The sequence below is a fragment of the Mizuhopecten yessoensis genome, unplaced genomic scaffold (genome assembly GCF_002113885.1).
Source record: "Mizuhopecten yessoensis strain PY_sf001 unplaced genomic scaffold, ASM211388v2 scaffold10921, whole genome shotgun sequence".
In the NCBI taxonomy this organism is placed as follows: domain Eukaryota; kingdom Metazoa; phylum Mollusca; class Bivalvia; order Pectinida; family Pectinidae; genus Mizuhopecten; species Mizuhopecten yessoensis.
Window position 1 is genome coordinate 386,745 of NW_018408788.1, and position 11,647 is coordinate 398,391.

Here is an 11,647-nt window from a genome sequence, read left to right on the forward strand (position 1 = left end):
TGTGATAGTGTGACGGTTCATCGGCAGACTTAATGTTGTTTTGGTGTGATAGTGTGACGGTTCATCGGCAGACTTAATGTTATTTTGGTGTGATAGTGTGACGGTTCATCGGCAGACTTAATGTTGTTTAGGTGTGATAGTGTGACGATTCATCGGCAGACTTAATGTTGTTTGATGTGATAGTGTGACGGTTCATCGGCAGACTTAATGTTGTTATGATGTGATAGTGTGACGGTTCATCGGCAGACTTGATGTTGTTTAGGTGTGATAGTGTGACGATTCATCGGCAGACTTTATGTTGTTTGATGTGATAGTGTGACGGGTCATCGGCAGACTTAATGTTGTTTTGGTGTGATAGTGTGACCATTCATCGGCAGACTTAATGTTGTTTTGATGTGATAGTGTGACGGTTCATCGGCAGACTTAATGTCAAAAATGCATTTGGTCGTCTTATTTTAGAATGGGATTCTCCAGGTATTCCAAATCGCTTTAATATACAGATATGTCTGTTGCAAAATAGTTTTGAGTATCATGTATTAAGCATTTGATGATTTTGTTTATTGTTGCGATTTATGTTGCTTATGTATCGAAATCTGTGGAAGATGGCTTGTTAACTAGTGATAGTTTGTGTCTGATCCGTTTTTATTGCTCGACAAATCAAACATGTTTAAATGAAAAGAGGATCGCTTGATAATGGGTGTGACACTAGATCATGTGATACTAGATCACATGGTTTGTCCTTCCGATATAACTAAAATATTGGAGACTTACACTCGTGTTTTGTACATAAAATTAGAACTGAACAAGATTAAACAAGAATGTAATCCGATTTTAAGGTTGATATATTTCATTGTCACAGCAAAGTATATTAATGATAAATACATGATAGAAGTCTGCAGGGTTGGGACCCTTGGTTCAACTCCCCGAACATTTCTTTTCCTCACGCAGGATGGCTCCCTGACAGCATACAAAATTAATCTTAAAAACCGGGTTATTTTAATTTTCAGGTTATTTTCTTGAATTTACTCTTCCTCTCCAATATACATAAATCACAGCCCGAGTTCCTTATTTGATGTGTGTCTAAAATTGGGAAGCCAAGCATTTAACGTAAATAATCCAAATGATAATTTTGGACAATTTTCACAAATCTTGCAGATCGTGACGACGCAGTAAAATTGTCATTGTTACTAGTACATACACATAATTATCCGCCTACTACTGTCGTCTTTTAAGTGTCGACGGCCCGCGATCTGGTGAGGGAGACGGATGCCCGCCTGTCTAGTCTACAGCTCAAGGTTCCTCAGCTCCTTAAAGAAAAGTCATCCCTGGAGGACGAGAAGGAGGCGATAGAGAAACAACTCCAGGAGGAACGATTACGTCAACAGGAACTTATGTCAAAGTTCAACAAACTCCACAACCAAATGGCTCACCCAAATTTGGCAAACCGAATCTACAACAGCTATCTTTGAAAATGGACATACTTGTACATAGAACCTCCTCGGGTTAATCTTAACTGCCAATAATAGACGACGTCATGGCCAGCAGAAACTCCTATGACCCCCAACAAAGAATGAAACTAACACTCAAGCACGAACTTCAGGTTAGCAGTAACTGCTGAAACTATCTCTAAGGCACAATCTAATTAAAATCATATCCTAATTCCCGTTTCTCTACGATACTCTGAACGGGAATTAGGATCTGATTTTAATTAGACCGTCTAAAAGACAACATCGTGGTTAACAGGGATCATCATAACCACCGTAAAAGGGAGGTACAGAGCCTAGCATGGACTACCATAGCAACCCATAAAGAAAAATATAGAGCCTAGCAGGGACTACCATAGCAACCCCTAAAGGAAGGTATAGAGCCTTGCAGTCTGTACATAGTAAATACAATCTGTACATAGTAAATACAATATGTACAAAGTAATACAATCTGTACATAGTAAATACAATCTGTACATAATAAATACAATCTGTACATATTATTTTCATAAGGTTACAGCAGCATTCAAAGGAGTGTAACATCACTGTGAGCGAAGGATACACTGACATGTGTTAGTGTAATTTTAATTTAATACTCTATTTCAAATTTAATTTGCTTTATAAATGCACATTGCTAAACTTTGAGTTATAGTTTTGTTCTCCGATGAAATAAGTTCTACAAATTTTACATATTTGGTCGGATTAAGTATCTTATGTATAAATATTTTGACCTATTTTTAGAGTATAATGGCCATTCCATAATAAAATGGTATTCATCTTCAGCCTGAGCACATGTAATACAGAACCGTAAGTATGACGTCGTGAATGTAGAACGAGGCTTTTAAATCTTACACTCGAGTTGACATTTCTCCGCCTACAACACGCTGGAGTGGTAAATGATCTATATAATACCTTTCTTTCATACCTGCTAATTGCGAAATATATACGTGCTTGAAAATAGGTACAAGAAATGTTTATTACATGTACATGCATTAATCAGTAAAATCATACAGTTTCCACAAGAAGAAAATGATGAACGAATTTTATTCTTTAAAAAAAATATGAAACTTGATTGAATCAAATAATCTTGCTTTTCAAGAAACCTGTGCTTATTCAACTTATTAATGGTTGATATTCCACATTGCATGTAAACATGAACTTGAAACAAAACAGCGAACTTTATGAGGATAAAATAAATTATAGAAAATGGTCACACAATTTCGAGTTTCTATTAAAATCGTAATAAGGCAATATGCTGTCTTCAAAGAAGCATTTCTCCAAGATCTGTACAGCCATAATGGAATAAGACAGCTTAATGTTTGGTTTATATTATCAAACGGAATGAAAAACAGTAACCATCGATTTATTTAAGGAACAATCATGACTAGTTTGGGTGTTATACGGCATAAACGTTTCTCGGTTTGTACAAGTACCGTCTAACCCCTAAAATAAGTCAGTTTATCCCTAATAATTTTATTTTAAAAGACAGTCAACACTTTTTAGGTCATTATACATGAATGTTTATTAACTTCTAATAAAAAACGAAATAATTTTGTACAAAATACAACATTGCGCATTAATTGCATTGCCGAGCAACTTCAACCATCAGAAGTTAGAATTACAAACACCGCATCTCACAATACCGTATACGACGTCATCACTTTTTGTGTTGCCAATCATTTTTTGGATACACGATATAACCTGAATAGGTCTAGCATGAGAGAATGTGAAATATTTAATTTTGGTCTTTGATCAAAATTGAATTAGGAACATTTATGCTTGGTCTATATTATCATAATGGAATATGACAATCAATAGACCTTGAACTAATCCTAATTTTGAAAATGATATGTAAAGTCGATAAACAAATATCTAGCAAAAGTTAAAAAACAACTTAGGACACTTATAATACACAGAAATATATTGCAAACTGTTAAGATGAAATAGCATATTTCTATTTTCATTTACTTTTAAATACCAATGTAAATATATGCCCTTTGAAACTGAATGACAAAAATATTACCACAAAGAATTGTATGCATGGGGTGAAAGTTGAACTTGTGTGATATTTTTAGTTATTTACATTTACATATATATGACAAGAATGAATTTTGTATTGTATAAAACGTGCTGAAAATATATAAACAAATATAAAAAGCTGCATTTTTACTGCAAACTGTGTACAACCCATTAGTTATACCTTTAGAAACGTTCCTTATCTCCGTCTTTTCGTATTGCAGAGTTATCTTCTCTTGTGAGCAGGTATTGATTGTTACGTCATTGGTTTGTGTGAGAAAATTAAGTCGTTTTCTCAAAAATAATGACGTTACTCTCACAAACAAATGATCATAATATATCAAACTTGTAATAATTCTACTCGATTTTTTGTATCGTTTATTTTTTCGCGGTTTTTCCATTATAACTTATTTGCGCATTGTTCAGTTTCATCCCTCAATACTGAACGTGTTACTTGATTTACTGCTCAATGGAATTTACAGATGCACACAACCATCAAAATTGTGAAAATAACCCATTGCAAAATATGTTAATACAGTATCACCAAGCTAAGGCTACCGGGCTGGAAACGGGCAATAAGCGTCCAGATATCGCTCAGAAACGCATAGGACTAATTGAGGTTGGCTAATTTAAACACCTAAATTGAACCAGCTTTATTTGGAGATTCCAAAATGATGATAACTACTGAAGTATCAACTGAAATGTCCAACAGTCTACTTCAGTCAGCAATACGCTCACAGTTCTCCCTCGTACAGTAAACCTACAACACAAAACAAGTCTTAAGAGACAGGCGTACACACATAACAAAATGAAAGAACATCTTCAGAAGAACGATATTAATTATCAGAATGAAGAATTGTATACTGAAGTTTTACGACATAATAATGATATGCTATTGATATTATTTAATTGTAGAAAGGGAATTGAGTTCATACTCGGAAGAAACAACTGACATTTCAATAAATCCCAGTTTTCAATACAAGCATGCCTTCAATCTCAGGATCAATTAACAGAGTATGTTAAACAACGGAAAGGTAAGGCGTTCGAGAGACAAACACGTGTGACAAACATGTGAGACACACATGTGTGATAGCGCCTGTAATTTGTTTTTTGATAAATCCTATTTCGCCATACAGCTTGTTCGTCCTTCTAGGACTCATCGGTGATGCTAGAGGCCAAAAATGAGAATATTCAAATTGGTTTAAGGATGTACTCTTCTGAGGTTTCAGTCACGTTCAAGTCTCGTTTTGATCTGGTGTAACGGGTTTTTGTAATATTTAACAAATTATGATAGGTATAATAGCAAACACCCATCTGAAAAACATGTAAAAAAAACTCGATGTCTGTTGTGTGTAGAACATTTTTTACAAGAATTTTTAAAAAATGCCCATTTTGGCGGCCACTTTGAAAAAGTGTATTTATGTGAATTTCTTGCGCTTCACAAAGGGCCAAAATTCTCCTTTTTTTACACTAGATGGATGACTTAAAGGGTCATTGTGTCACCATTTTTAATTGTAGCAGGTTCAATTTTGCTGTTCAACTTTATAATGTCCAATATGATTAAAATACTATGCAAAAAAGTGGAAAGTTATATATTATTAATATTTTTTTTTACATATTAGGGTAACTGAAGAACTTTTGATTTTTGACCCCGAAAAAGGTGAAAAATAACACAAATAATAATGGGACAAAAAAAAAGCACACCGACCCCCCATTTTTGTGGCTGTTTTAGAAAGACAAACACATTTTCTTTTGATTCATTGAATACTAAAAAAAGGTTTATTACAGGATTTTTTTATATCAAGCGTTTAATCGGCAAAATTGGTGAAAAATGTGCATTTTATCATTAAAAAATAAGGGGTAGGGGTAACTAAAATCACATTTTTGAGTAAAATGAATAAGTTTAAGACATTTTACTTCCATAGTTTCAAAGAAAATAATATTTTTATCAATTCTACAAACATTCATACATATCTGATAACACACTTGGAAGAAATTGTATGAATTTGTTCTGCAATTGGTCAAAACCCGAAAATTCACCTAAAAATCACATATTGTGTTAAATTGGTATCTTTGACCGATCATAGCACAAAAACGACCACACCGACATATAGTGTTTTTTTTGCATTTTCTACTATGCCATTATCTCCTTTTTCCAAAAATCAATATAAGAAAAAAGGTTTAATACAGGAATTTTTTGACTTCTCAGAGGTGTACATCCTTAAACACTACTATTAAAACAAAACAGGAAGTGCGTAAAACGCCTATATTAATCGTATGGTTTTTTAGAACTATATGATTATTTTTTTATCTTATATAATTAATGGGTAACTAGCGTATTTTTGAACCATGCAACTTCTCGAGGGAGATTAATAGAATCGTTCCCTACCTTGAGGATTTGATAGAGAAATCTCCAACCCGAGCGGTGATGGTTTTTGGTTGTCTAACCCGAGGCTCTGCCGAGGGTTAGACAACCAAACAAATCACCCCGAGGGTTGGAGATTAATAGAATCTTCCCCTACCTTGAGGGTGTGACAGAGAATTATCCCACCCTTCACATATGTGTCTCCCATTTTAGCCGGGAAAGATCAGTTTGTCACCCCCTAGGGGGAGATAGCCTCGTGCCGATTAGCACGTGTTTAATTGTGACGTCATTAAAATCGGCAGAGCCTCGGGTTAGACAACCAAAAAATCACCCCTAGTGTTGGATATTTCTCTGTTACACTCTCAAGGTAGGGGATGATTGTTTTTCTCCCATCCTATCATTTCAGTCACAGCTCCATCGACAGTAGTCTGCCATGTTTGCAAACAAAAACACATACGGGGTATGCAAATCGTTATTCACTTTTGATGACGTCACAATTACCGATGACGCATTTTAATGACGTCACAATTGAACACGTGCTAATCGGCACGAGACTATCTCCCCCTCGGGGTCGACAAGCTGATCTTTCCCGGCTAAAACGGGAGACACACCTGTGAAGGGTGAGAGAATACTGTCACACCCGCAAGGTAGGGGATGATTGATTTTCTCCGATCCTATTATTTCAGTCACAACTCCACCGACAGTAGTGTAAACAAAAACACATGTTGGGTATGAATATCGTCATTCACTTTTGGTGACGTCACAATTACCAGTGACGCATTTTAATGACGTCACAATTGAACACGTGCTAATCGGCACGAGATTATCTCTCCCTAAGAGAAACGCCTGTGAAGGGTGGGAGAAAACTGTGTCTACAAAGTTAACAGCAAACGTTCGGGAATATATTTCAAACAGAAGAGTTTAACATTTTAAATCTAGAACGAGGAACTTAAATGAAAATACCACGACCTTACAGAAAAATGGGCTGCAGAAAACTAGCATGAAATCTCACCAGCTATGCAGGCGGTCATGAAGCACGCTACGTTGCCTGCGATCATGGCCCTAACGACAACTTGAGACAGGTCACTTTTCCGAGACGGTGCCATGGCGCCAAGCGCACCAAGCATGATACCGATGGAGGAGATATTGGAGAAACCACACAGGGCATACGTTGATATGACAACAGATCTCTCCTGTAAAGTTAAAAACCTCCGAGTTAGTCACGTGACTCGTAGTAACCATTTATAAACAATGACTTATATATAACGTGAATGTTAAAAATTTATTAAAACAACTACTGAAATTATCTGCCAGCAAAGTGTAGTTATCGTCAATAATAACAATATGATATTATGGGAATATTGACGTCACTATCCGAGAAATGGCATTCAAAGAGCAATGAAAAGTACCAATTGATTTTGGTAAACAGCATAAGCATAGCCATGTGAATTATTGTAAGTAATTTTACATCTGAATTCAGTATTCAAAACGGCAGTCGGCTTCCCCTTTTGTTTGTACATAACAAGTGCAGATACACTGTATCATTATGGTAAAAAGCGCAATATTCTTTTAACAATTCTATTTCATACTTTAATTCAAGTACTCTTCTAATAAAAAAAAATGGATTCTCTCTCAAAGTGAAATAGCTTTATGATTTAAAATGAAGCAGTGTTTGGTTAATACTTACCGAAAGAACTCCTCCAATTAACGTTATGTTGAGATCATCATATACGATGTCTCCATTGTCGTACCGCCAGGTGGCGTTAAACACACCGGAAGTGATGTTTGTATTGTTGCTATGAGCGAGGCCCTCATACCAACTGAGATTCTGAGCGTTCTTGATGTACGTAGACAGTGCCGTGTACGCTACAAACTCGTTTATAAAGGTTTTTATTCCCACTAGTTCGGCCACTTTCGGACAATCGCCAGTGTCCACACCCATCATGAAAGCCAGTGGCCAGAAGACGTAGGAGCATATAAACTGAAGAAATATAGAATTGCATATGACAACAATATATGTTTTAAATCATTCAAGAGTTATCTTCTCTTAAACTTGGAGCTGTTACTGGTGCAGTAATGAAGCAAAAACAATATATCTTTGGTCATTAATATGTACAAGTGTTACTTTCCTTAAACAATAACCTGTCCATAAAGACAACCTGTCTTTTGTGATTTTTAGGGCTGTATGTAACAAAGAACGTCCATTGTACAGAAATTCACTTAAATTATCTATATGCTGGATGTACGTTTACGTTCATCGTTAGTGATAGCAAGTGGGTTTTTTTTCATGTTTAATTAATAAACATTAAAACCCGGTTAATCATGATGAATGAACAGTTAACTTTTTTATGATCAAGTATTTTTACTTGCGTAGCCTTTCCGTAGCACTTACATTCTTGTATGCATATAATTGGAAGCAATCAGCAAACTAGCTAGAGAGCATATTACAGACCCGTACACGTTCGCTGTTCCACCTTGGACGCAAACGGTACGGAAGTGCTACGCAAACGGTACGGAAGTGCTACGCAAATGGTACGGAAATGGTACGCAAGTGCTACGCAAACGGTACGGAAGTGTTACGTTAACGGTACGGAAGTGCTACGGATGACGCTTACAAACGGTGATTCGTTTGTTGTGACAAGAACGGGTTTACATAAAAAGCGGAAGCACATAAAATATCTAAAACGAAACGAACATACCCACATAGGAAGAAACGTCAGTACACTGTAGGCTACGAGGATCGAGGCACATGAGAATGATTTAAATTTTGCCATTTCGTTTTGCATAATGGATGAGTGTGAAACAAACAGAAATGTCTCGTGATTTATAAAGATAAAGATCGATCAAATATTGGTACATGTAATATATCCATCACAAAGACCTGACGTACGCTAACAGATCAACGCGACACACAGATAATAATCAGTTATGGTCAGAAGTATTTCCACCTGCTTACCGAATAAAAGACTAATTAGTATTGACAGTAAGTAAACTTGTTACGTTTTTTTTAACGAGAAACGTAATAATTAATAAGCCTAATAATAATTAAAAATGATATAATTTCAGACTCCTGTGTTAAGGATCCAGTACCTCTATTTCTATTTTTTATATTGTCTTTAATTTAATACTTCCATGCACTTTTAGATTTTTCGTAGGATTTGGAGACCGATAATGTGCTTAATTATTAGTACATGCAAATACATGCATCGGAGATTTGAAATGTATACATGTTATAACATGTCTATTAATTAAATTTCATTCACAGATAAACAAGTTTTTTTGTTATACATCTTTTATTTTATTATGAAAATGTAGTTGATTCTTGTTTAAGTATACATTGTACGTGTAAATTGTTACGGGAGTTATTATATATATATTTCAGTTTGAAAGGCAAGCTCGTGCATGTAGGAAACTATTATGAATAAGAAAAATAATATGTACTAAATATATGTAATTTTTACATTCATGATATGTACCTCTAATATTAATAAGATTATAGGTTTTCTTTATCGATCATAAAAATGTAGGTATCTATACTGACTTTTCTACAGGTAAATCTTACCTGTCTGAATCCTTGTACAAGAGAAATTATGACTGTGTCTGCCTGAGGGTGTGTACTACAGAGGGTATAGGGGTTTGATGTCAGATAACATAGGGACTGAGACCAAGTCAAACTTCAATTTATCTACAATATGTATTTCTCCGTTTGTACATGTACGTTTGTACCTTAACAGGCGTGGATCAAGGAGAGTTTAGGCTTAGGGCGATAGCTTCCTGATCAGGGTCCAGGGGCAATTAGTCATGGTAGAGTAGAGCAAAGTAAAAGAGTGTGGGTAGGGGGAGGGGTTTATTTAATAGATACATTTATCACTCATTTATATCATTTTTCACTTGGGGGGGGGGTATACATGCGTATCAATGTGAGGATGCTCACAATCTCTTGTCTCTAGTTCCACATGAAATTGTTATGGCGTTGAGGGAAGATGACGACATTTTCCTGAAATTTCAAGTTAACGAGTCTCCATAATTAAGTAATTTTTCGTGAAACTGGTGATGGGGAATGGTAGCGCACACAAAATCAAGTGAAAATGTTTGCTTTAAAGTAAACGTCTCTGACTGTTGTCAGACTTTTTATAGACAACACCACAATAGATGAGTGGCAAAACTACATAACATTTTGTTTGTCTGTGCTCAATACATGTAAGTGTAAGTGCTACAATATTTCATAATTTGTCATACATGTACGTAGCCTCATCGCCTGGTTCAAGTTCAAGTTCTTAATTACTTTGAGTCGTTCGACCCACCAGTTACAAAGTAACAACATTTGTGATATTAAATGTGCAAAATACAAAATAACATTACACAACATTACACACACTCACAACACAATTACAAGTGAAACTATACCTATTTATGATAATTAGGTTCCTCTCGAATTTGCAAATTTTATACTGATTTCCCTAATTTCTTTTGTAGTTTTCACACTCAATAATCCTTTCAATTTAAATATGCTTGGCTTTTTAATATAATAAGTTTTCAATTGCTCGCAAATCAGAATGACTTGGTCTTCAACATCATACACACTCGACGATTCAATGTTTTGATATCGCCTTTTTCTAATTTTAAGTAATGAGGAGATATTTCTTTTGATTTCTTTCAGATTGTATGGGTTTACGCAGCTCGTTTTGTAGATCAAAATGATCGTAAATATATCTATAAAAAAATCGTTTGAGAATATTCTTTTTTTTTCTGCACATTCTTCTCTTAAAATATCAATAAACCTTTCTTTTTTTAATTAATTAATCTTGTTGTCGTTAATATAATATTTCCAAATATACCCTAGGCCAGGCTAACCCCAGCCTCTGATATATACTGTCCACAGTGTAACTTGCTAAAGGCGCTAAGTGGTACTAATTGGTCAGCTGTAAAAGGTCAATTATCTTTTTCATTCAACCATGTAAGTTCATAGGTACACTAGCCCGAAACCGCTTGACTGATTTTTGACACCTTTATAATTACCACACACAGAGAGGGCACTCCGTTAACAAACTTACTGGACGTTTAATGGCAAGTCAATTGTGATAGTGGACAAATTTTGTTATCTAGGATTAGTTTTTTATTATAATGGAAGATTCACCGTAGCACAAAACACGTTGGCATCTCAAGGCAGGAATGCTTTTTATCTTTTAAAAAGAAGAATGAAAGATTTTATCCTTAATACTGAAACTAAATTATCTTTGTTTGATACATATGTGACATGCATACTGAACTATGGATGTGAGGTATGGGGTAATTGTTTATCGCCGCAAATCGAAAAAGTCCATCTTCTCTTTCTTAAAGATTTATTAAACGTTAAGAAAACCGTCAATAGTTCTATGGTTTACTTTGAGACAGGAAGTTATTCCTTACATATAAAGCGCAAAGTAGCTATAATTAAATACTGGTTAAATATTTTGAATACAAATAACTGTGTACTAAAAGCATGCTATGATGCACTACTTGAGCTTAATGTCAAAAAGCCGAATTGTAAACTTAACTGGGTTTATCATGTTAAAAATGATTTATATAGAATGGGTTTTAATCATATTTGGGATGTTCAATATGTTCCAAATGAAAAACAATTTGTGGAAATGTATACCCAACGTCTGCATGACGTATTTATTCAGGAATTACGTGGTGCGTTTGAAACATCTTCTAAATGTTATTTATATAGACATCTTGTCGATACTTTTAATATGCAATTCTATTTAGTAAAGCCTTTAACATTTAATACCAAAAAAAT

At 34.9% G+C, this 11,647-nt stretch overlaps 2 protein-coding genes across 3 annotated transcripts in view; one reads left to right on the forward strand and one right to left on the reverse strand.

Moving 5' to 3' along the window:
* The window catches only part of LOC110463720, a 12,228-nt gene extending 9,719 nt beyond the window's left edge, over nucleotides 1-2,509 (forward strand). The window contains exon 5 of the mRNA XM_021518541.1: nucleotides 1,234-2,509. Coding sequence (XP_021374216.1) covers nucleotides 1,234-1,469 — 236 coding nt within the window. The 3' untranslated portion in view covers nucleotides 1,470-2,509. The remainder of the gene's footprint in view (nucleotides 1-1,233) is intronic.
* A 1,268-nt stretch (nucleotides 2,510-3,777) lies between these two features.
* Nucleotides 3,778-11,647, reverse strand: part of LOC110463719 (solute carrier family 28 member 3-like) — a 27,571-nt gene continuing 19,701 nt past the window's right edge. For both annotated transcript variants that reach the window (XM_021518539.1, XM_021518538.1), the window contains 3 exons: nucleotides 7,553-7,846; nucleotides 6,878-7,058; nucleotides 3,778-4,260 (listed from right to left, as the gene is read on the reverse strand). In XM_021518539.1, coding sequence (XP_021374214.1) covers nucleotides 4,235-4,260; nucleotides 6,878-7,058; nucleotides 7,553-7,846 — 501 coding nt within the window. In that variant the 3' untranslated portion in view covers nucleotides 3,778-4,234. The remainder of the gene's footprint in view (nucleotides 4,261-6,877; nucleotides 7,059-7,552; nucleotides 7,847-11,647) is intronic.